Source organism: Thamnophis sirtalis, unplaced genomic scaffold (genome assembly GCF_051295495.1).
Source record: "Thamnophis sirtalis isolate CommonGarterSnake01/CBP01778 unplaced genomic scaffold, rThaSir2_p1.2 scaffold_7, whole genome shotgun sequence".
In the NCBI taxonomy this organism is placed as follows: domain Eukaryota; kingdom Metazoa; phylum Chordata; class Lepidosauria; order Squamata; family Natricidae; genus Thamnophis; species Thamnophis sirtalis.
The window spans coordinates 14,534,148-14,560,514 of NW_028261387.1; the positions used below are offsets into that span (position 1 = coordinate 14,534,148).

The 26,367-nt window shown below is 38.3% G+C and overlaps 1 protein-coding gene across 1 annotated transcript; it reads left to right on the top strand.

Annotated features, from left to right (window-relative positions):
• Positions 1 to 272: 272 nt before the first annotated feature.
• Positions 273 to 23,092, top strand: SELENOF (selenoprotein F). The gene is made up of 5 exons (XM_087719345.1): positions 273 to 424; positions 2,790 to 2,957; positions 13,590 to 13,653; positions 20,287 to 20,336; positions 22,210 to 23,092. Exons 1-5 carry the CDS (start codon positions 356 to 358, stop codon positions 22,339 to 22,341), a joined length of 483 nt encoding a protein of 160 aa, XP_087575471.1. The 5' UTR covers positions 273 to 355; the 3' UTR covers positions 22,342 to 23,092.
• The last annotated feature ends 3,275 nt before the right edge of the window (positions 23,093 to 26,367 follow it).

A 26,367-nucleotide genomic window follows, 5' to 3' on the forward strand; every position in this document is an offset into this window, starting at 1 on the left:
GTATTGGATGCGGCGGTAAAGGCGAATGCTAATGTTCCGCTAGGCCATTGGTCAATCGTCTTGTCAATCTCTAGGAACCGTTCGATTGGGAGACTAGAGAGCTCTATTTCGAGGTGTGCAAAAAACTGCCTGAAAAAGAGGGAGCCAGGAATCTTTGAAGACAAATTGTAAAAATTGTTTCTTGCAAATTCCAATATGTTTTTCTCTCCTCGATTTTTTTTCTAGGCTGGTCAATTTAATGTGAATGGAAATACTCTATAGATATTTTCTTTGCTCCAAGCAGGCAATACGTAAGACATCCTGTCGGTATAGGGGCCTCATCGATGGAATCCCTGAGCTGTCCGTCTTTGCCAACATGGCGATTCGAGAGGGAGCCATGGGGCTGGGCCGTTACTGGCTTTGGTTGCTAGCGACGCTGCAGGCGGTAAGAAACCCCGTTAGAACAAGGAGAGTAGAGGCCTTTGAGCTTGGGGAGCGGCCAAAAATGGTCTTGAGGCGAACCTATTTCTGTACATTATTTTGGAGTTGCTAATTCCTTCGACTTTCCGGTCGGGTCGGAAAGGTTCCAATATGCAGATGCATTTGGTGTTTTTTTTTTTAAAGTAAAACGTTAAGCTGGATGCGGTCTTTGCGATACTTTACTTAATCCCGTTGAAATGAGCGTAAAGGTTTGTCGTGATTTTACTCGAATAAGGATGCTAAATCTTTTTTTCAGTATAATAATTTCGGTGTTCGTCATCTGCTAAACTGGGTACTTCCCCATTTATAATTTTTACTCTTGCTACGGAATGTATTGGAGGGGGGAAGTAATTTTTTTTATTTTTTTATTTATTTTTATTAGTAAAAGAAAAATACAACAATCAATAACTTGTAAAAGACAATACAACATTCACCACTGTTTTGCTTTACATTTGACTACGTTTCAAGATATTCCCATAATATCAAAGTCATTATAGACATCAAAGGTTAGGTATCTTCTTCCCTCCCTCCCTCTTTCCTTCCCTCGTTTCTTCTTTCCCACTCCCCTTTCTTCCCTCCCCCCTTACCTCCTTCCTTCCCTCCTTTCTTTTCTCCTTTTCTCCTTTCCTTCCCCCTCCCTTTCCTCTCTCCATCCCCCCTCCTTCTCACTTACCTTCCCTCCTTCCTTTCCTCCTTCCCTCCTTCCTTTCTTTTCTCTTAATTTCCCTCCTTTCTTCCCTCCTTCCTTCCTTCCTTTCTACTCTCCTTCTCTCTTTCCTTCCCACCCTCTTTCCCTCCTTGCTACCCTCTCCTCTTCCCTCCCTCCTTCCTCCCCCACTTTCTTCTCTTTCTTCTCTCCTTCTTTCTTCCCACCTCTTGCTACGGAATGTATTGGAGGGGGGAAGTAAATTGAATACAGATGGATACTTTGGAAGTGAAGTTGATAACAACTTTATGTAATAAATTAAATTAATTTTTATTCGTGTTCTTAATGTGTGCAAAGATAGTCCTCAGCCTACGACCACAATCGAGCCCAAAATTTATCTTGCTAAGTGAGAAATTTGTTAAGTGCGTTTTGACCCGTTTTACGACTTTTCTTACTGCCGTTGTTAAGTGAATCGCTGCAGTTATTAAGTTAGTAACACAGCTGTTAAGTGAATCTGGTTCCCCCATTGACTTTGCTTGTCAGAAGGCTGTAAAAGGAAATCACATGACTCCAGGAACTCTGCAACAGTCATAAATGTGAATCAGTTATCAAGCATCCGAATTTAAAATCACGTGACCGCGGGGATACTACCACGGTTGTAAGTGTGAAAAAGTGTGGTTATCAGTCACTTTTTTCACTGCCGTTATAACTTCAAATTGTCACTAAGCAAACTCTTATAAGTCAAAGACTATCTGTAAACCCACCCACCCTGCCTGCCATCCCCAATAACACTCTTTGAAGTTGATTACAACTTTAATTTCAAGACTAAAATCCCATGCCTAGTTTCTACTTTTCTGTACACAGTATGTTTGCTCCATGGGACTAGATGGCTTATAGGTGAGTAATAAAAGCACTATTAACAGCCCATTAAAACAAAAATAAAAAATCCAGCCAATTATATATAATAACTGAAGCTATAACATTGTCATTAAAAGGCTTGGGAAATAAATAAAACAGCAATTCTAGAGTTTTGTGGCTTGATACACCCATCCTAGAAGCCTTTGTAACTGCGTAAATTCGCACTTTTTCACCCTTACTTGGGGGTAGTGGTAGTGAAAACGTTTGTAATGGCAAGTTTAAAGCTCCATATTCAACAACAAAAAACCTTCCTGGATTAATTTCCTCTACTCACTAGCCCTCAACCCAATTTGACATGCAAGGCAATTATGAAAATAAAAAAATACCAGTAGATGTGCTCCTATGAGGAACAGATAAATATGTAATTGCTAAATCAAGAACTTAACACCTCTGCACAAATTCATGTTACCATTGTGAAAAGTTGAGCTTTCCAATATATGCTGCCACAAGTTGATTCTCAAACCACTATGAGCTCTTAGCTCATATATTGAGCAAAACTAAAAGGGAACAAGTCATAGTGAGTACAGATTGCAAACTTGTCAGACAGGATAAATACAATACTCCCTGTGTCAATAATCCTCACAGATCAAATAAATGAATTAGTGAATATGCTTCCCATTTACCAGAGTCCTCTCAAAAGAGTAATTGTAGGTTTTCTGGTTTGCAATGGGAAATGGACAACCTTGAAAATATGGTATTTGGAAATTTTTACTATTGATAGTGAAATGTTACAAACACCTATGTTAAAGGAATTACTTGATTTCAGATATCCGCTTATGGAGCAGAATTATCATCGGAGGCATGCAGAGATTTTGGCTTTTCCAGCAATTTGCTGTGCAGTTCTTGTGATCTTCTTGGCCAATTTGGCTTGAATCAGTTGGATCCATCCTGCAGAAAGTGCTGCCAAGAAGAAGTTCAATCTGAAATTAGAAAGGTAGGTTTCATTGTTATGTTTAAATATCTTAGCTAAAACTTGTTTTAACTTTTGTGTGATATAATATTATTTATGCTGAAAGTTTTTATTAAATTGTAATACTGTAATTTTTGGCAACAAACGTTTGTTGACATCATTTGTTAAAACATACCGATTTACCTAATACTTCAAGTTCAAACATGAGTCAGCCAGCAGTCTTTCTGTATCTGTAACAGGGACAGTGTTAAGTTTGAGCAAAATGAAATACAATCAGTTAGTTGTTAGACTAAATACAATCAGCTGAAGAGAAAGCTGAACAGATTCCATTTGTTAGCATATCAAGAGTAAATTGCTGTTTATGAGACGTGTTTGTAGATTTTGTTAAATAGCTAATTATAAAATACAAATAAAATATAAAATACAAAATAAATACAAAATACCTGCTCCTCAGGGCAAAAACCAACTATTTGTTGATATTGTAATAAATATATGTGTTTACTGTGCATGTTACAATGTATTTGAAGAGTATTTTTCCTATCTGAAGGGAGGAAAATATCTGTTGTATTTCAGAACTGAATATTTCCATTATGGCTTATGATGAACTATGTAACTGTTCTTACTGACATTCAGGAGAAGCCAACTATTGTGTTTCCCCAAAAATAAGACAGGGTCTTATTTTCTTTTGCCCCCCCCCCCCAAAAAAATTTCGCTTGGGCCTTATTATTGTGGGGGGCTTATTGGTTTGGGGTTGCCGGGTGGCTGCTCTCTTGCAAGCGGGCGCCCAAAGGGCCGGGCACAGCCTCCGTAGTAATAATTTAGTAATAATTTAATATTTATTAGCACATTAATAAAGTATTTGCAGAAAAGTAATTTATCTTGTGCTGGATCAGAGTGATAAGAATGCCCTGTTCATTATAAAGAGATTTCTGAAAGAATTCCGTTGTGCATTTAGCTTCAAATAGAGTAAAGTTGCAACCTATCTCTCATATCATGAAGAGTAAAAACTCTGGAATTTCCAATTTGAACTGTTTGGTAGTATATTAATTTTCTATTTTTAATAGATGAGTTAATATTAATTATATCATTTTCATATTCTCATATAAAAACATCATTCATGGAAAACAGCTATTAAAATGGCTTCAGGCACTAGCTAGTGTATTGTTATACATACATAGCATTATTCTTCTAGAGTGCCCTCTGCTTTGAAAAGTACGTTAAAATCAATGCGTGTGGTTGAAGGGACAGAGCTTCCTGCATAGGAGAGGAAGAAATTTTAAGCCTTGTCTTCCAGATAGAAAAGGTGGCATAAATTTTATCGTATTGGTCCATTTTTCACTGACACAGTAAGTTAACAGTAAGTTATTCTCCCACTCTACTCACAGAGGGAAAAATTGTTGTCATATTTTTCAAAGAGGCATTGTCTTTTTTCATAAAGTGAATACTAATCTATGAGCTCTTTTTCTTTTTCCCTATATAAATTGTGTGTCAAGTAGCACAATCACAAGTTAGTGATAATGGTAGCAAGTGGAAGTGTAAGGTAGAGGCTGGGAATTTTTGATGACCTTTTAGCAGTAGCTCTCTGACTTTAGAGCACTCTGAGCTCACTCTGAGGTTGAGAAACAATCTTCGACAGGATTGAACTCCATGCTGTGAATAAAGTTAGACTGCAATACTGCTTTCTGACCACTGCACTACTAGGGCACTTTTTAAAATTTGCTTCTTGGCTCAACTCTGTGGTCCTCATGGAAGAATCAAAACATCAAATCTAGTTTAATGAGAAAGGTATCTATTGCATGCTAATTTAATAAAGTTAACAAAATGAGTTGAAGATCAAGACAGTACAGAGCACAATTAACACAATTTTGATAAGAATAGATCAATAATGCATTGGTTCGTTACTGTGATTATCCTTTTTATTGAGACACATGCATACATGAGAAAACATGATGTTGAATGGATTTACTTATAGATGAGAATGGGATATGGAATGAAGAAATAATTGTAACCTTAGATGTGGTAGAATGTGAAATTTGTTTATAGTTGTGATGAATATTGGAAGTAACCTTTGCATATATTTTATATTTCTTACTTTTTACTTCTCTTTTTGCTTTTCCTTTGCACTTTATCCTCTTTCTTTGAGTTTAGTTTATATTGGATTTCATGATTATAATTTTTATTAAATTTTGATATTCTCATATAAAAATCCATTCATGGAAAACAGCTATTAATAGAGCTTCAGGCACTAGCTAGTTTATTGTTATCTATATATACGTAGTATTATCATTCTTCCAGCAGTATCTTTCTTTTAATCCTTCTACATGACTGCATTTAAAACTATCCCTAATGTATTCAACTGGATTTTAACACATAATAGTATCCAAATAATGATATCAAATCAAATCAGTGCTAAGCAATTGTATACCCCTTAGTAATAATTATAAAAAAGCCATGTATTCATGAGACCAATCCAGTGAAGCCATTCAACAGAGTCATTGTGAAGCTAGTTAACTCTGCTGTCCACTTACATACTTTTTAGTTAAAATTATCCTATCCTCTCAGTCAAAGGTATCTGGTGCTGACAAATATATATTTTAACCCTTTTAAAAATATATTAATGATATGCAGGTAGTATTCAACTTATGACCAATCACTTAGGGACTGTTCGAAGTTACATTTAACCTCAAAAAAACAGACTTACAGCCTGAATTTAAAAAACCCAATGGTCAGGCAACCTCCACCATCACAAGGACCAAACTTCAAGCACTCAGCAATACAGCCTCCATGACCATTTGCAGCATCCCATGGTCACATGACAGCGTTTTATGTCATTTTTGCAAAAAAGTGGCATTTCCAATTTTCAGCAAAAGCACCCCATGCTTAATGATTACAATTCACTGAACAACTGCGGTGATTCACCTAACGACTACTGCAGAAAAAGTCATAAACCGGAACCACATACTTAATAAGCAGGCTCATTACAATTGTACGTCAAATCGTACCTATATTTTATTAAACATTTTTATTGTACATGTTATTTTTTTATCTGAATTATAACGATGTAATTTTAATGTACTTTATTAATGTATTTTAAATTATACAGTGAAAACGTGATTTGGAAAGGCAACATAGACCTTTTAAGCATAAGCACCACTATATTTTAGAGAAGAATGTAGATTTCATAGTTTGAAATATTGACAGATATCACAACAGATGTTTGATGGATTAAACCCTTTTCATAATGTACTTATTTAATTATTGAGCAATTTTGAGCACGTTGACCTTTATTCCTTCTGTCCACATTGGAGCAGACTTCTGCATTTACATCTGTTGCTGGATCAAGGAACGCATGCAGGATAAATCAGGTGCATGTTGGGATCTGTGTGCTCATATTCCCACTAAGCTACTCAAACAAGTTAGCACACAATTAGAGCCCTGGCTCTGGAGTTCCCTAATTCCCATTAAGTGCTAAGATATTTCCTTTCATATCAGGGAAGACTGAAGATTTTATCCCTTTTATACTCCCTCGCAGGGGAAATGCTAGCTATTTAAGTTTTGTCTGTTTATAAGAGAAAAGGAAGGAAAATATTTCACTCGCAACAGATAGTTACAAAAATTTATCCTGACTCAAGATACATTTGTACCAAGCAATACACCTCATTACTTTCAGAGTCTGGAACTCTTAGATTCACTTTCAGACGTATTTAGCAGCTTTCTTTATCAGCATCACTTTTAGACAGTCGCATATTGTAAGCCTCTTTTTCAGTAGCATAGAATAATGCTGGTTTCTTGAAAAGTAGAAGGGTGAAATGGAGGCCAAAGTAATCCTGCTTCAAAGTGTAGGGAAAAAATGCCGACACTTAGCAGTTGATGTAAACAGCCACACTTTAAAAGTCTGCACTTTTCTATAACTGATCATATTAAAATCAGTACTCTCAATTATAAGTGAATATGTTACATCAAAAACCATTGTTCTAAATGGTTATAGACTAGCATATAAAATAGACTGGCATCTAGTGGCATATAAAAATTCAAAATGTTCCCAGATTTATACAGCCCACTTAAACAACAATATAATTGTTTAAATGGTGAGATTTCCATACAAAATTAATAATGTTTGTGCAGCATTGGATGTCATTTCTTTATATATTTCTGTACGGCCCATAAAGGCATTGTAAGACATTGCGTCACACTCCCTCTCTTCCTCCTCCCAGTCACAGGGCTACATTTCCAGTGCTTGCAACCTGTTTGCATTTACAACCAGTTGCCAGATGCCTTATAATCATGTGGCCGCTATTTAATCCTCCCCTCGGTGCAGGGAGGGGAAATTCTCCCATGCTCTGAAGGAACAGACCTCAAATCTGGTGAAAATACTTGCAAAACTGGCATTCTATGAAGCAGTACGTAAGTTTTAAATGCTATTGCTGCTCTGAAAGTCTTTGGGCATTTCCATTGAGAAGAATGGTAGCAAAAGGAGCAGAGGAGGAGGAGGAGAAAACTAAAATCTCTGAACCTCAGGGTTCTGAAACATTGACGCTCAGAGTTTCTACATGCCAGTGGATGCCAGGGCCTTCCTCAACCCCCGAGATACCCCACATGGCCATTTAATGACGCAATGACTCAAAACCAGATTTCCGGGCTCAGTTATGGATATAAGGCAAGGACTACCTGTACACACAGATACTATTCTGTCCTGAAAAAGTTAAAACCTGCCAGACAATTCTGTTTTCAATCTGGTAGGCTACCACCTGGAAAATAGAACCTGGCATTAAAGCCAATTCATGTGTTGGCTTTATTGTAGTTTTGAATTGACTCCTCCTTATTAGTGACTGTCACCTCTTTTGGAATTACCTATTTCCTTTAATTAAATAAAGGAAATTAAATGCTGCCAATTACCTCCCATAGACCCGTTAGATCGCACAGGGTCGGCCTCCTCCGGGTTCCGTCTACCAGCCAACTATCACCCGGGGGAGGGTCTTCTCTGTAGCAGCTCCGGCCCTTTGGAATGAACTCCACGCGGAGATTCGGACCCTCACCTCTCTCCAGGCCTTCCGGAAAGCCGTCAAAACCTGGCTGTGCCGGCAGGCCTGGGGTTGATGAGTTCCCCTCCCCTCTCGACTTGTATGGCTGTATGACTCTTGTGTATTTTAATTACGTGTATTGTGTATCCCCTTTTCCCCTTTTGAGTTGTTTGCTGCCCTGAGTCCCTCCCGGAGAAGGGTGGCATACAAATAAACTAAATCTTAAATCTTAAATATATTCTTTTACATTGCATTTCCTAATTTCTAATAATCCAGTAGTTTTGATACTCTTTAATGTTAGAACTCAATTTTTTAAAAAACATGAATCCTGTGATTACCCTGCTATTTTGCGTGTGTGAACATGCACATACATATAAATCTAACAAATCTGTTCTCTGCTAATTGGCTCATATGGTTTCTGAAATGGAACAAGGATGTAAATCTGAAGCTTTCACAACAATTTTTGATCAGAAAAGTCTAGCTGGCTTTTAAAGCAGCATGGCTGCCTCTTTCTTGGACAGCAGGAAACACTGAACTGAAACAGAAAGCCAAATTCCAGCTGTGAGTCCATTCACAAACAAACAGATATGCTCTCTTATGAGCCTCCTCAGAATTCAGCACATGAATTGTTTTTGTTGTTGCTTAAAACATAATGCTCCTTTTTATTTTTGTATGCTGTGTCAGAGCTCTGCAGATTGTAATCAAAATGCACGCTCATATGCATATTCTCATATGCGTGCTTTTTTTAAAAGGCAAGGGCTGAAGCAGAACAGATGGTTGCTTGCTCCTAGTGCTTTTCAAGGCTCCATAATGAATTTCTCATGACAAATCTCCTCTGTTTCCCCATTCTGAGAAGGGGAAAGCATACTGGCACCATTCTTCAAATCATTGTAATGGTGACTGCATGTGAAGCCTTCTTCTGTTCTTGGACAGAATCTTCGTCACCCCAAAGGCTGTTTTGTCTATTTTTTTTTTCTTTTTGCCTAATGGTCAACTCTCAACAGATGCTTTGAGGCAGTTTTCCATTTCCAAGTTTTCATCATTGACCTGACGTCGGGGCTGGTATAAAAAGAGATTAATACAATAGCACAATAAATGGTATATAGGTTGAACAGTGGCCTGACAATGCCAAGAAACTGAGTGAGATACTTAGTAAAAGTACTTTTACATGATCAATATTAATATTACAATATAAGGAATTTATTTCTACAAAGTTTCCATAATTTCACTCTTCCAATAGAAGTTATCTTTCATAAACAAAAAAATAAAAATAAAATAGAAACACCCCATCCCTCTATATGAAGGGAATAGATAAGAGGGATAGAAATACTTGAAAACAGATCTTTGAGAATAATTTAAACCAAGTTGCCATGAAGAGCTGCCAGTTCCAGCAACTGATAATATAGTAGAATGTGCTTAGTGCTTTAGGCTAATGTTATTTGCATGACCTGATTTAGCTTCATTTTAAAGTCAGTTTCATTCTGCTATGGTAATTAAAATTTAGCTGTCACCTTAAAGGATTCTGACTCTTGATTCTTCATTTCCTTTAGACCGTATGCCTCTGGGCTTCCGCTACAGGCTTCATCAAAATAGTTCTCATTGCAAAACAGGCAGATTGTCTTAGTTATGGCTATGTCAGTGGGAGTACTCCTTCCCATTGTTCTTCATTTTTTTATACTTTCATCCCAAATAAAATGATTACATTCTCTTGAAAGTTTAACTGTTAGATCAGAGATACAGTATATGATAGTCAGCCACCATGTTGTCAGTGATCCTATGAAGAAGAGGAAGAGGAGGAGGTCCTGTAATAAGGCTAGAAATGTGGTAGGTTCAATCTAGAATTAGGAAATGAGGGGTCCTTGGTGCTCTCTGGGCTTGGTTGTTTTCCTGTAGATGTTTCATTACCCACAATGAATGAAATTTCCTTACTAGCACTGGTGATGTTACCTAATCTGGGTAATGAAATATCTGCAAGAAAACAACTAAGAAAAAAGAGCACCAAGGACTTCTCACTTCAAACTTGAGCTACAAATACAGGTAGTCCTCGTGTTTCGACCACAGTTGAGCCCAAAATTTATGTTGCTAAGTTAAACATGTGTTAAGTGAGTTTGACCCGTTTTACAACTTTTTTCACAGTTAAGTGAATCATTACATTTGTTAAGTTAGTAACATGGCTTTTAAGTGGAACTTGTGTTCCCCATTGACTTTGCCTTCAGAAAGTCTCCAGAGGGGATCACATGACTCTGGGACACTGCAACCATCATAAATATGAATCGGTGGACAAGCATCAGAATTTTGCTCATGTGACCGTGGAGATGCTGCAATGGTCATAAGTCCCTTTTTTCAGTGCCCTTGTAACTTTGAATGGTCACTAAATGAACTATTGTAAGTCGAGGACTATCTGTATTCTCCTTTATCAGTAGAATGAGGAAAGGCCAGGACTTCGTTTCTTGACTTTTCATCCCAGCTTAATTCTTCGCTTGAACTTCATTCCTCTTCTTCCTTCGAAATTTACGTACAATTTTATTTTCATCTCAGTCCAATGCAGTGGATGATGCATAGTTAAAACGCTGAATATTCTGAGATGACTCTGTTAGCTTCATAGTTGCACAGGGACTTGATCATGAGTCTCTCAGGTCCTGCAATCAACATTCAGCTCAGAATCCGATGCTCTCTTGGAGCTGGTTTACCTTGTGCATTATTCATGAATCTGCCAGGATTTCAGAAGAGGTCATTTAATCAAATATAGAAATAAATATAAGCTTAGACTTCCAAACTATGGTGAAATTCAAGACGTTAGTTTTAAAATGCTGATAGGCTTTTTTATTTTACTAATGAGAAGACACGAGTCAGCTATGGTAAAAGTCTGGTTTAAAGGAAAGACTAGTCACAGAGATGCGAGTGAGCAAGAATGAAGCATTTCCCTGTCTCGCTGATTTCAATGGTATATTTAGCTTTCCGACATAAACTTCCCTCCTGGGTACATATTTAGAATTTAGCTGTTAAAGATCTGCATAACTTTCCCTTTGAAACCAGGATTTAAATATACCTGATTTCAATGTTTTTTGGATATACGGCATTGGATAATTTTCCAGTGATACAAATAATAAAATTGCATCTTTATAAACTACAAATACCTGTTAAGTACCTTTGAGTAAGCCTTCCCTTTTATCCTCATTTCCAAAATGCCATGCATCATTTTCATTGGTATGTTTCAGCTGTTTGGTCCATGGATTTCTGCATTTTGGCTCCATTGAGATATATTTGTCTCTCTGATGTAACACATCCACATACATTTTCTTGTAGACATGTTGTGTTATTAAATGAAATCATGTTTGTGATTGTATATCTCAGTCCTTATACCTTTTGCCCTGTTGATTCCTTTAACTGGAAGCCAAGGAAGTCCCAAGAGTAATCACTGACAAGATCACAAGGGTAATCTGTCAGTTTCTAAGGCTTTTGCCTGTGTGTCACGTTCCCTAGGTCTTGTACTTCCCCACCCAAGGGGAACGGAACAGCAGGCAGCACAGGAGTGATGATCGAAAGTACTACTAGCCATACCATGCTTGAAGTAGTTTGGAATGAGGTTCAATTAGTTTATTCCGATGAAATGAATTATGTATTTTATAGTAGCATCGGGTCAGGATGCACTGACCTCATTAAGGCAACACACAAAACAAATTGGAACAGCAGCACCTGGGTAAACATTTTAAAACATCAAATGTTGCTCCCAAAAAAATATTTCTCTAAAATGCAGGGCGGTAGGGTACTGAAAAGCCCATCTCCTAGTACACATTAGCCTAATACTGGTGGGCCAGAGAATAGAACTTCAGACCCTTATCTAAACAATTGTGCTGGAACATATAACGTATACAGGCAGTCCTTCAGCTAATATGGGTTTACACCTTAGAAGATGCGAATCTCAAACGAAAACTTTTAATTGAATTCTGAAACTGACAACAATAGCCATTGTCACAAATAGCAAATCATGATGATCTGAACACTTCGTGCTACGAGTGTACAGGTATTTCTCAGGTTGCAATGCCCCTCGTTCATTCAGTGAGCATTCAAAGTTAAAATGGTACGGGGCTTACTCACAATTGTGTCTTCAAAATTGTGGCTGTCATAGGTTCCCCACAGTGCCATGATCATGATTCAGGCACTTAGCAACTCGCAATTACAGTGGTTGCAGTGCCCTGCAGTCATGTAGTTGTCATTTATGACTTTCCTGCTGACTTCCGAGAAGCAAAGTCAGTGGGGGGGGGGGGCAGCAGATCGCAAGTTTTTCCTGCAGCTTTTTCTCACAAGGGGCCCCCAGGCAGCATGGGGATCTCATACTCTGTACCGCCCACCTGTCCATTTTCTGTAGTGCCTAGCCGTGCCTAGCCGTAACATTTGCACTCCATAGTGCTGGCCCGTAGCATTCATTCCCTCCTGTACTTTGTAATGCCCTCCCTCATTTTGTAGCAGGGGTCTCCAACCTTGGCAACTTTAAGACTTGTGGACTTCAACTCCCAGAATTTCTCAGCCAGCTTTGCTTTGGGAGTTGCTTTGGGAGTTGAAGTCCACAAGTCTTAAAAGTTGTCACAGTTGGAGACTCCTGCTCTATAGCACCTCTACAGTACCTGCCCGCCCAAACTCCATAGGACCTACATACCTGTAGCTCTTTGCCTAAGACAGTGTTTCTCAACCTTGGCTACTTGAAGATGTCTGGACTTCAACTCCCAGAATTCCCCAGCCAGCGAATGCTGGCTGGGGAATTCTGGGAGTTGAAGTCCAGACATCTTCAAGTTGCCAAGGTTGAGAAACACTGGCCTAAGATACTTGCCTGGATGTGATTTCAGTGCCTCTTCCCACAAAATAGTCATGTCACTTAAAGACCCTCACTTAATGATGGCAACAGGAACTGCCAAGACTATGTTGCTGAGCAGGACAGTCAAGTGAACACTTTGTAACTGAATCCTTTAGTGAAAAAAATTCCAGTCTCAATTGCCTTCATAATCCAAGGACTACCAACCAAGACCTGCATACTAATATTAGCGGCAGTTTCCATGCTCCCTTCAGCGGCTCACAGAACATACTACTGTAATGAAATAAATTCAAGGCATGTGTTGCTGTGGTTATGTTCCCTTGGTAGGTAACTTTCCAATCAACCTACAATGGTTTTAAAAATCATAAAAGTGCCAGAATTTTTGATAGCGTAAACTGAATCCAGTGGTATGATTATCACTCTTATCTAGAATGAAATCTAAATAAAATTCTCATTAAGTGTGTTAGCTTTTGTCCTTCCAATTTTTTTCCCTAGACATCTGCCATGGGTTTCAGTGTCTCCTAGGGGAATGTTTGCTGTGCATAAATTTTGTGTGAAATGGATACAGCATCGGCAGTTTTTTTAATGGTAATGTGCAGAATGTGCAATCTTGCACAACATTAGTTAGTTAGTGATTTATTTAAGGTGTTTTTTATTCTTGGTTAAACCAAATCCCTGAATAGAAAATTCAGGCACGTGTATCAATTATCTTGGTGATTTTTTTTTCCTATTAAAAATAAATAGATATAAAGTTAAATTGATGCTTCACGTGATGAGCAATAATGTTGGATCGGGTTATTACTCTATGTTGCTTGTCTCTTACAGCTCTACGCAGGAGCAATCCTTGAAGTGTGTGGATGAAAATTGGGGAGGTTCCCTCAGGTTCAGGGTAAGTGAAATTGCAATATTTCTCTTCCCAAATCAGTATCATTACACCCCATCATTTGTTTAGATCCTGAAGGAATGTCTAGTCCGACAAAGTATGTGCACATCCTCAAATAATTTATAAGGCATGGTCACACCAGTTGGGATTTCCTCCAGATTCTGAACTCTTGTTCCTATCAGTACTAGAGAGCATGGCCAGAAATGAAGGCTAATAGGAGTTGCAGTTCAGTTGTTTTGTAATCTTTCTTTCCCAGAATTCATACACTAATATTTTTCCATCCCGTCTAATTCGGGTTTCTTTTCTTGAATTAAAAACTGCCAGTCACTCTTGAACTTTCTTTTTTCCTATCCGGAGAGTGGAGAGGTGAGAATTTTGCTCTTCACTTTTCTGATAGAAACCAAATAAAAAAAAAATGGATCGAGAGAGAAGTTGTCCTGGCCTTGAGTTGGTTTTTTTTTCTCTTGAATATGCAGTAGCTTTATGTACATGCATATAATGTGTGGGTTTTTAAACATCTACCTCACGTTCTACTTTGTTTTTATATAGATGTGCACGTGCATTGCACAGGGAGACAAGATATGTGTGTAAATGGTTTTATATCTTCCACTTTCCAGCATTCCCTTCCCCCTCCCCACTATTTTTAAAATATCTCCCAGGCCAAATGATTCTGTCTATGCTAGTTGAGAGTTGGCTGCTGGAAACCCAGATAACCGTGACCCTTCAAAAGCGCATTCCACAAAAGCGCGGTCGACGAAATCGCGTATCTGACGTCATCACAACGCGACGAAAAAGATCGAAAAATTGAAATAAAAATTAAATTACAGCAAGCCGATTCACATAAAGGTAAGGGTTAGGTTAAGGGTTAAGGTTAGGGTTAGAGCGTTAGCGTTACGTTTAGCGTTAGGTTAAGGGTTAGCGTTAGGTTTTTTGTTACGTTAAGGGTTAGGTTTAGGGTTAGGGTTAGGTTAAGGGTTAAGTTTAGGATTAGGTTTGGGGGGTTAGGGGAAGGGTTTAGCTTTATTTTTACATTTTTTGATCTTTTTCTATCTTTTTCGTATGTGATGACGTCACATACGCGCTTTCGTCGACCGCGATTTTGTCGTCCACGGTTTTGTGGTAGAACCCAGATAACAGGGTGGGAGTGGGTTGCTGGCTGCTGTAAGAATGACTACTTCAGGATACTATTGTTCCTGACATGAGAAGGAGCACAAATATGAAATAAATTAAATATATAACGAAGTGTGATTTCAGAGTCAGAAACAACAGAAATAGAAGAAAACAGTAGCACCGGTAGCTCATGCACGTTGCAGAGCAGGAGTGAGAAGACATTTTGCTTTGCAAACGTTTAACAAGATTTCTAAGAAGTGTTGGGTGTAAGAGATTTTGTTGCAGTTGTTCTATTCAGCATCTCTTAAGGTCTTAAATTGCAGCCCGCCCTTTCCTAGGGAAGAAATACTGGTTTTGTTCTGAGGGCTCTGTTTGTTTCTTACATGTCACTTGAATAACTATAATTGAACATGAGGCTAGATGAAGGTCATTCTGTTGCTTCAAAAGATGGAATATTTTTAGATTGTTTTGGACTATAATAGTTTGTTATTGCCAAGACTCTCTCTCTTTTTTTTTAAGTTGACTTTTATATGGTGGGACCCACTTGTTTCTTTGCTGAATATCTCAAAACTGGGACATTTGTTTTCTGTATTGCACATTAATTATTACTTTTTTATAATCATTTTTTCTGTTTAACTGGAAAGTCTTGATACAGGAATAGCTGTATCAAACTGAGAATCTGTAGAGATTCTCAGTCATCCAGGTCATGGTTGTCCCAAAGGAGGCAACTAGACTTTCTCGTTTTTTCTTTTGAAGACGTTTCGCTTCTCATCTAAGAAGTTTCCTCAGCTCAGACAGGATAGTGGGGAATGACAGGATTTTTATTCCTTGCAGACAGCTGGTCATTTGCATCCTTTTAGAGGGTTGTTGAAGCACTTGGAGGTTTATCGATGTCTTCAGGGATACCTGAGTAGTCCTCCTGGTTCCTGTAGTCTGCAATTTGTTTTCCTCCAGAAATCCATTCCTACTCCCACACCATTCAAAGGGTATTTATCCCAAATTGTATAGCTAAAAGTCTGTAGAGATTCTCAGTCATCCAAATCATGGCTGTCCCAAAAAGTGCTTTTTCAGGAGGCAAATGGACGTTTTTGTTTTTTCTTTGGAGATGTTTCACTTCTCATTTCCATGAGAAGCGAAATGCTTTCAAAGAAAAAAGAAGAACGTCCAGTTGCCTCCTGAAAAAGCACCTTTGGGTGTATTAAATTGAGTTGCCGAAAGCAAAACATCAGGCCTACATAATTTTAGGCAATCTGTCCTTGTCACTAGTGCGAAAGTCCTACAGAATAAAATCCTTTTTAGGGCCTTATAGGCCAGCAAGTTAAAGGGCCCATGAGCCTCAGAAAGAAATGTGCTCCAAAGCAGGCGGTTGCCATTGAGAAATAGTTAGATTCCTTCACCTCAGGATCTTCAGCAGATTTTCTTGGGAAGAGTGCACTGGAGAGATCACATACGTCGTAACAATGGTCATAAGCGTGAGGACTGGTTCTTAAAATTATTTTTACAATGCCATTGTTACTTTGAAGCTATTGCTAAAGGAGTAGGGCAGTGAGATCTATCTGTAGTGTATCAACATTTAATTATTTTATGTTATCTGTAAGAAAGCAAGATGATCTCTGCTGAGTTCATCTTTTAAAATAACTGAAAGTAATACTGAGATTTGAAATACTTTCTCAACAGTCAACAGTATTTTCCTTCTCACAAAAAGCATGACTATATTTTTTAATTTCAAATTTTTGTTTTAGCTGAGCAGAAGCATTTTCTTCACCAAATTCGCCTTATCTTTTTAAGTTCCTGGAATTAGAACAGTTGCTTCTCAAATAGAGAGATTGTCCACCGAAGATTATTTTGGGGTTATAAAATTAGTTATTTTAAGGTTAATTCTAGTTTTACAGCTGACTGTAGGTTTCTTTTACCAACATCTGCTATGCAAGCCCTTCATCTGAGGTTTCTCCTTACTTCTGTCAGCTTTTTGTTCTTTTTTTATTGTCCCATTGCTTTCTGTCTCTTTTCTATCAATTGAATAAAAGTTCAGTCTACTGCAGTGGTTCCCAAACTTGGCAACTTTAAGACTTGTGGACTTCAACTCCCAGAATTCTCCAGCCAGCTCTGCTGGCTGGAGAATTCTGGGAATGGAAGTCCACAAGTCTTAAAGTTGCCAAGTTTGGGAACCACTGGTCTACTGTATTATAAATTGGTAGACAATAGTAGGAATGTTGCCCTTCTTCTCTTCTTCTTCTTCTCCTTCTTCCCCTGCCCCCCTACCCCTCCCCCCTTCTTCCCAAAACTTCCTTTCGCACATGGACACATATCACTTCTGCCTGAAACATGCATGTCCCCCTGAATCTAGCTGTTAAATGCATGGAATATTTTATACAAATAGCTTTGTAAATTCCGTGTCTATTTCCTCATTTTAACCTGTTGCTGTTATGACACAGGTTCATTGCTTCTGTGTTAGGACAAATATCTCTTTTCTTTCAAGCAAATATATCCATTTATTATAGTGGAAACGGCATTTTTCATCTAGCATCATTTTTCCTTTTTTTAAATTAAAATTCTCTGCTGCTTACTCATCCTCGGATCACATATTGAGAATGCCTCAACAGAAAATAAAGCAGGTTGTTTACTGCCTTTTTTTAAAATCCAGAAGGTGCCTCAGTTCATTTTTGCTAGTATGAGGAAGCTGCCAACTCTACAATATGTCGTAGAGGTTTGAATTGACATCACACAGAGCTGGAGATCAGCACTGTTATTTCTATCATTCTATTTCATTTTGTTCTTGGCATACTAAGATCTGGTTTGCTAATGTTCCCGCAAAAGCAAAAGAGAAATCTGTCTACAAAGGAATATCTTTGAGTTGATGAAATGTTCCATACCACTGTGATAAACATTGCAAGCTTTTAATCCTTCAGTCAACAAAGCAAATTTGCATCTCATCTGGATAACTTAATGCTGATCTCCCAGATTGTTGCTGAGTTTACTCATTGCATTACACATAATAGGATTTATTTGGATTTGATTTAGCATACTGTGTGAACTTGGCCATTGTGGTTGATATCCCATACTTCATCACTTCGCATGATATATATAAATCCAGCCAATGTTTGTGATATGAAGGGGACAAGAGCCCCCCCAACGTAGCTTTTTTTCCAACCCATGTTGTGAAACATCCTCTCTAAAACAGCAGCCTTCAACCTACTGGGCACCAGGGACCGGTTCTGTAGAGAAAGATTTTTCCCTGGACCAGAGGGGGCATGGTGTGCATGCTACCTGCATCCCGTGAATGGGGCTCCATTTGTTGGCATGGATTGGTTGCTGGCATGCTACAGACTGGTGCCGGTTCACGGAATGGGAGCTGGGGACCCCTGTTCTAAAAGCTGATTTGATCCTCTTAGCAATGGTTTCCCATAGTTTGTGAAGGTTGAATTTTTTAAAAGGAACTTTGGATATTGTTTAAGTGCCATCTGGAATTGGCTTTTATTTGTTCATGTATTGTTGTTTTTTGATATTTTTTTAGTTTGATGGTTTAGATTTGCTGATAATGGTAATTTTATTTCTTTTTTGAAGACTGCTATGAGACAATTACAATTCTATGGCATATAAGTAAATTTAAGAAATAAATAGTTGTTGATTATTCAACAGAGTCATGGTTTAGTGTTATATGCAAATCTAACCAGATAACTAACACATGCAGGGACTCAGATTTCCTGAGGTTTCCTGTCTGCTTTCTGTACACTCAGGTGACTTAGCACTCATACATTGGCCAGGATGATAGACTACAATACCATGGCTATGAATATACTGTACCCTTGTTTCCACGAAAATAAGACCAGGTCTTATATTAATTTTTGCTCCAAAAGATGCATTAGGGCTTATTTTCCGGTTAGGTCTTATTTTTGGGAAAATATGATACTAAATGCGTAGATCTGGCTGATCTTAACTGGGGCTTATTTTGGGGGTAGGGCTTATATTGCAAGCGTCCTCAAAAATCATGCTAGGGCTTTTTTCCAGTTACCGTATTTTTGGAGTATAAGACGCACCTTTTTCCCTCAAAAAAGAGGCTGAAAATCTGGGTGCATCTTATACACTGAATACAGCATTTTTTGCCTCCCGAGATCCCACCCCTTCACCAAAATGGTCATGTAGAGCCTATAGAAAGCCTTCAGAGAGCTCCTGGGGGCTGGGGAGGGTGGAAATGAGTGAAAAATGGGATGTTTTTTGCTTGATTCCCCCCTCCCCCCCCCCGGAGCACTCTATAGGCCTCCTACAGACTATGCATGCAAATTTTTTGACAAAAATACCGGCCCATTCTCATAAAAAATGAGCAGTTTTTTGCTCATTTGGGAGGGCACCCCCAGGAGCACTCTGTAAGCCCCCTAAAGGCTATTCATGTCTTTTTTGGGGAAGAAAAAAAACAGGCCCGTTTTAGGAAAAACTGGCCCATTTTAGGAAAAACTGGGCCGTTTTTGGGAGTTCTGCAGAGTGCATCTTCAAAACCTTGGTACGTCTTATACTCCGGTGCGTCTTATACTCTGAAAAATACGGTAGGTCTTATTTTCAGCAAGCACCATGGTCCTAAAACAAAGCCAACAAAGCTGCTTCAGTGGTCATTGTTTGCTGGAAACAAGTCCCTGCTTGTTTCCAAGTGCCCAAAATGCATGAGACCATCAGAACTGAGTCATAAGTAGCTCTGGCAAGGTCCATCATAATGTCAAACAGTTGCTAGGCAAGATCTACTTGTAAAAACATGCTTAACATGAAAAATAATTATGTAGGGAAAACGAATAAGGAATTACTGTGAATACTTTAGAGCAGTGTTTCTCAACCTTGGCCACTTGAAGATGTCCGGACTTCAACTCCCAGAATTCCCCAGCCAGCATTCGCTTTAGAGTGATTAATACAGGTAGTCCTCGACTTATGACTACAACTGAGCCCAACATTTATGTTGTTAAGTGAGACAGTGAGTTTTGCCCCATTTTACAACCTTTCTTGCCACGGTTGTTAAGTGAATCCCTGCATCTGATAAGTCAATAACCCGGCTGTTAAGTGAATCTGGCTTCCCCATTGACTTTGCTTGGCAGAAGGTCACAAAAGGTGATCGAGTGACCTTGGGACCCAGCAATGGTCATAAATATGAACCAGTTGCCAAGCGTCTGAATTTTGATTACATGATCATGGGGTTTCTGCAACGTCATAAGTCACATTTTTCAGTGCTGTTGTAACTTTAAACAGTCACTAAATGAACTGTTGTAAGTTGAGGACCAGCTGTCAATGCTCTCTTCTTTCATCTCCTGTGGAACTAATTATAAATTCAATGGCTGTCCATTTTCCTCAGGAGGTATTTGGTCTCCTTTAGTTATCTTTAACACGTAATTCTCAAAGTAGCATTCTAAAATCCTTTTTGCCTTCCAGTGAGATGTTTAAATCGGTATGTAAAAATATGAATCCCTTAATGCCTAAAAACAGATACCGTATTTATCTGGAGAAATTAAGAAATATTTGGGATGTCTTTTTCTTTCCTTTGAATTCTAGCTTTTGTCAAGAGCGACAAGCCCAAACTCTTCAGGGGACTGCAGATTAAGGTAAGGACTGATTTTGACTGGTTTTGGTAATGCCTTTTTGTTTTATTCTTAATTTAAAACTCATAAAATATCTTTATGACATGAAGTATTATAAGACATTTAGAAACCTTTTGTGCGTAGAGAGGGGCATTTCAACTAAGGGCAGGAACATGATGGGCCATTTTCTAACCACTTGCTGAGAGCATTTTCCACAAGAATGTGTGCACACACAATCAGAGTGTGCCTGACAACAACAACAACAACAAGACCCCTCCTGGTTCACTGGCCAAAATGGAAGTAGGGAGAGTCCAAATATTTTCTAGTAGGAAAATCCGTTTTCCAACCCAGCTGTGTTTCAGCTTTTATACAGAACGAATCATGGTACCTGTTTTGGTAAGAAAACTTTGTATAGCAAGTTTTCTTTCAAAGTTTGTTCCCCTTTATACGTTTTCCCCTTGTTTGTGATTTCATTTCCTTTCTCAAGGGAATAAACTCTTGTTTATTCGTAACAACCATATAACCATAGTGTGTTTCTTTTCTTTAATGTTTATCAGCTCTAAAGGGCTGACACTTAAGTTTGCAATCTTTTTGCTCTTTGTTTTCCCTTTTTTCTCCCTTTTTATGGGAGAAAAAATAGCCGCCCTTCTAGTAATAGAAGGGTGGCTATAAAACATAGATTCAGACAGGAGAGAATTATATATATTTTGCATCAAAATATGCAAATGATAGGTTCAATCAATAATAATCAAAAATAGCGACTTAGTTAGAGCCAAGGTGGCGCAGTGGTTAGGGTGCAGTACTGCAAGCCACTTCAGCTGACTGTTATCTGCAGTTCAGCGGTTCTAATCTCACCGGTTCAAAAGGTTGACTCAGCCTTCCATCCTTCCGAAGTGGGTAAAATGAGGACCCGGATTGTTGGGGGCAATATGCTGACTCTGTAAACCACTTAGAGAGGGCTGAAAGCCCTATGAAGCGGTATATAAGTCTAACTGCTATTGCTAGTTACTTGTATAAAAAAGAAATTTAATTTTAAGGAAGCAAGAATGTTGAACTGATACCTTCTCGATGCAAAATAACTTGTACTGATTCATTATACATTTTGAAGACATGAGGGGAATATTTGTATATACAGAACTATTTTTGAATATTATTTATGTGATGGTATTAGAACAATTTCAGATTCTGTTAACACCATGAGTCTAGTTGCTAAGAGATTGTCCATTGAAGTTCAGTAATAAAAAAAATAATGCTTTCCATTAAATGGATAACATAAAAGTTAGGAGTAATCTTACATCAGAAAACACCTCTCTATTTCAGAGTTTAGCATAAACATGGAAGCTTTCCCAGAATCAGACTGCACAAAGTTAGCACAAAAACATGTATTAAGCACAAATAGTATTTGCATACTTTATTATCTGTAATGCTGCTCCCCTCCAGTTGTCATATTTTTGTACTTAGTAAAAAAGAAAAAATAAATTTCCACATTGTTTCAACTTCTTATAAGGAAAGTGGAATGTTCACTATTGCCTTTTCAAATGGGCTCTTTATCTTTTCTACTCCAAGTACAACTCTACTTTATTTAATGGCAAGATCCAGATAATTCTGCTCAATCTAATTTTCATCTCTGGTGATGGTATTTTTTTTGGCAATCAGTCATAGACTTGAATTAACTAATGCAATTTTGACCATAGATAAAGCAGTACAGGCCTGTGTTTCACTTTTTTTTTCATGACATAAATAGATCCATGTTTACAACAGGCTACGATAATTAATTCAATATAAAACTGACATTTGAACTTTAGCAAGGGAGATGAGGTTTGACCATGCAAAATAGGCTGAATGTTTTTAATCCAAACAGACAATAACGTTGGATATATTTTTTTTTTCTCTATAGTATGTGCGTGGCTCTGATCCTGTACTGAAGCTCTTGGACGACAGTGGGAACATTGCCGAAGAATTGAGCATCCTGAAATGGAATACAGATAGCGTCGAAGAATTCTTAAATGAAAAGCTAGAACGTCTCTAAATATCTTTCTCTTTTAAAAAGAATTGAAATCTGGATTTCTATTACTACTTTTCATCATCCTAATCTTCTCAAAGTGTGATAAATGCTGGAAAACATCCCAGCGTCGGCATTAATTTAAAAGCCATTTCGTATTACGTGGATATTGATTACAAGGAATTTCAAGCAAAGCACAGTTTATAAATTGGTATGCTGATCAAATGACTGTCAAGTGAATTTCAATTCAGTTTTGTAAATAAGAGATCCTTAATGTTAGGTTTCATACAAATCTGATGCAAATTCTGAAAATTTTTACAATTTGAATATTTTTCATAAAGGGAGCCTATTTGTCAATTTCTCTTAATTAGGTGAATGTTCTGTGCTTGCATATAAGTGTGCATATTAATTATACAATGATGGGACCTTGGTACCAAATACGATATACTGTATTCCATCCAGCCCCAACCCCAAATACTGGTTACCTTTCTTTGCATTTTGTATTTCCCAACTATTCTTCTTTTATAACAGAGAATATTCATAATGGATCCTCGCTTTTTAAAAAAAATGGTTTGTGGTTTTGGAGGGACATGTTGTTGAATGACTGGGAAATGCTAGGGGATTGCACTTCATGATGACTGCGTAGAAAGCCTTAAAGAAAGGCATATGTATGTCTGATGTCCAGTGTACTTTCACTAAATTATTCTATCATCTTCAGCAGACCTGAGTTCAGTGAAGAGGAAAATTATTTGAGAGGGCAATAAATTACTTCACAAAATATGCATTGAAGGTGTCTTTTGTTCAGTACATTGTGATTTGATGCATTTAAATTTTATTTCATTAAATCAATCTGTATGTGCCTCATATTACGAAGGCAACTCTTAAGTGACTTTGCAAACTTGCTTAAGACAGGGATGGCTTCAGAAGAACAGACAGTTTCTCAAACAGGATAATAATTACCCTCCCCCCAAAAAAGTTGACCCCCCCCCAAAGTACCCTTTAATTTGGTCAGTGTAAAAATCTCATTATTGCAGCTCAAAGTACTAGTAATGATATAATATTAACGGATAGACAAGTGGGCCTAGAACCTGGACCAAGAAAGTAACTTGAGAAAACATCTTAAGGCAAGACCATCCTAATTCAACTGAAGATCAAGTGAGAAGCACATTCATATTTGCAAGATTCTGTTACTATCATTGTTACAAGAAAAGTAATCCTAACCTATGTGGCTTTTTTTTTTAGCATGGCTTAATTTGTGGGCTAACAAATGGTGATCCAGTCATATAGTTAGAACGGAGAAGTATTGATGTTTCGCCACCATTGGAACTATGTAGGCCCAGATAATGGATTTGTGTCCTTGTTCAGTCATCTTTCCTCATTTTTTCCAGGAGTCCCTCTGATGCTCCATCTGTCACTCAGCCCTTGTTTAGAGACTAACATACAGAGAGTGGTTTCTCCAGATAAATCCTTCCAACTGTTTGCATTGTTTCTGTATTCCAGAGATCAACTAAATACCTAACTCAATTGCCTGTCATATTGTTGAAAATTCCAAAACTGCCCACAGGGAATCTAGAGGATCCATAAGGCACATTGGGCAGATCATCTTAATTCATCTCTCTTCCCTGCAGATCACAAAGGTGCCAATTAGCGTCCTAGTCATCTGAAAATGATTTAACCATTACAACAAAAGTGATACCCTCTGGTCATTCTAATTCTCTCTCTTGCACTCAAACAATTCAAGTAAGGTTCAAAATATTCTAAAACTCATTGTGATGATACCCACTTTTCAGAAGTTGTTTAAAACATTAATGGTGGTGTCCAATGTTCCCTCTAAGCTGCGCATGTGTCAAGAAAATGCCACGCAGCAGTTTCCAACTGCTGCGCAGTGTTTTTTAGCATGATGAATCCTCAGCTCTGCCAGCCGCCTTCCTCCCCCAAAATGAAACTGCCCAGCTGGGGCGAGCAACAAAGCCAAAATGACGCCATGCAATTCAGGACCGACAGGAATTGACAAGCCGGGCAGGTAAAAATCCTCCCACACTGCCACCACCAGCAACCCCTGGCCCAGGACTCCGTTCAAGCTTCTCGAGGAGTGGCTGCGCTACCAAGCCAGTTCCGTCTTTCGGCAGGCCCAGCCAATCACCGCACAAGCAACTTAAAGGCGGTCATGAATAAAAGGCGGGAGTGTCTCGGGGGGTAGACCCGGCCTCCACCGAAGGAAATGTGCGATGGACGGGAGGGAGGCGGCGGTGGAGAGGGAATTGCGGCAGCGGTGGCTCATGCCTCAGTTCGGATGGGCGTGTTGCATCCATTTTGCCGTGTGGCCTGGCAGGCGCTGGGGCTGCTCCTGGTGGTTGCCTCCTTCCCTCTGGGTAGAGCAGAGCGCTTCAATCGTCCGGCACCTGCAGCCCCGTCGCTTATTGGCATCTATCCGGGGCTGTTTTTTGAAGCTCTGTGCGCATAAGGCAGGCGGCGAGCCTGCGAATTGTTTTCCTTGTGATAACCATGAACAGGACCACCAGCCCCAAACGACTGCTGGAAGCACATTAGAGCACTCTGCCTTTGGGGAAGCGATTGGATTTCAGGTTCCTGATCGGTCTGTTGCACTTATCTATTGCAAAGTATAGGAGCGAAACGCACACATACACACGTTTAGTCGGAGGGGATTTCTTTCTGTTTGATTCTGAAAGTGTAGGGTCATATACCTCTTTCCCTTATCTGTCAGGGGAAGGCTTTGCTGACACTTGCATGCTGTCATTATGTATTTTCTTTTTAAATGCTTTGAATTAGTCTTCTGTTTTTTTACCAATAGCACAAGAGAAGGAATAATCTTCAGGAAACAGAAAAATGACCTATAGTATTGGTTTGCATCTTTTATGCATCTTTGTATTTTTACGTCTGAAAATTAGTACTTACACGTCAACATTTCATCACATTCCATGCATTATTATATTATTTGCGTATGAAAGGGCTGTATATTAAATGAGCCGTTTAATATATTGAAAACCAACTTTATTTTCTGTTGGTTCATCCTCTCAAAGGTGACTGATCAGATTTCTTTAGCAAGTTCAAATTGGCCTAACCTCCATGTAGATTGTTTTGGCAGCAGTAAAGAGTCTACTAGTTTTTGGGGGATCAGCCATGGTCAGCTAGGTGTTACCATCCATAGCATTGATACAGCAAATGGTTCCAGTTCTTGAATCATCATATAAAAGCAAATGGTAAAATATAGTTTACAGCCAGCCAATATATAAATGTTGTTTACATGCAACTCAATAAATAATAGGTTTGTTTCTTTATATACCCCAATTGCTAATCTACATCAATTGGTAATTTATTCATAACTTGCTAATATCACTGCAGACTTGGATAGTAAGGGGGAAAGTATAAAGCATATAAAGTAATTCATAGTATGGAAAATATGGATAGAGGGAAGTATATATATATACATACATACATACATACATACATACATACATACATACATACTTAAAGTCACAACCCCTGGTATGTATAAATTTCTTATGTGTTGAGTAATGGAAATTGCTTATTGTTTAAGATCCCCCCCCCCAAAAAAATGTATTAGGCAGATATAACAATGTGAACATTGAGATTTAATTTTTAATAACATATATTTCAAAACTGGGCAAACTTTCAATTAAAATGTATTACATTAGATAAAGTGTTTTCACTTTTTTTTCTACAGAATATTTGGCTATTTAAAAAATAGATTATGAGGGAACAAGGAATTCCAATGTAACTTGCAGGGTATATGGGTTTTCTATTCAACTACTACAACACAATCACAGAAAAACACAAGATATTCAAAAAGGCCAAGCTGCATCTCAAAATCATTCATAAGTTGCCGCAATAGGAATATATTGAGGTGATGAATATTTGGAATATTGGGGGAATTTTACTATTTGATTGACATCTTAGGTAAAGGTTCTTCTCGCATATATGTGCTAGTTGTCCCCGACTCTAGGGGGCGGTGCTCATCTCCATTTCAAAGACGAAGAGCCAGTGTTGTCCAAAGACGTATCAGTGGTCATG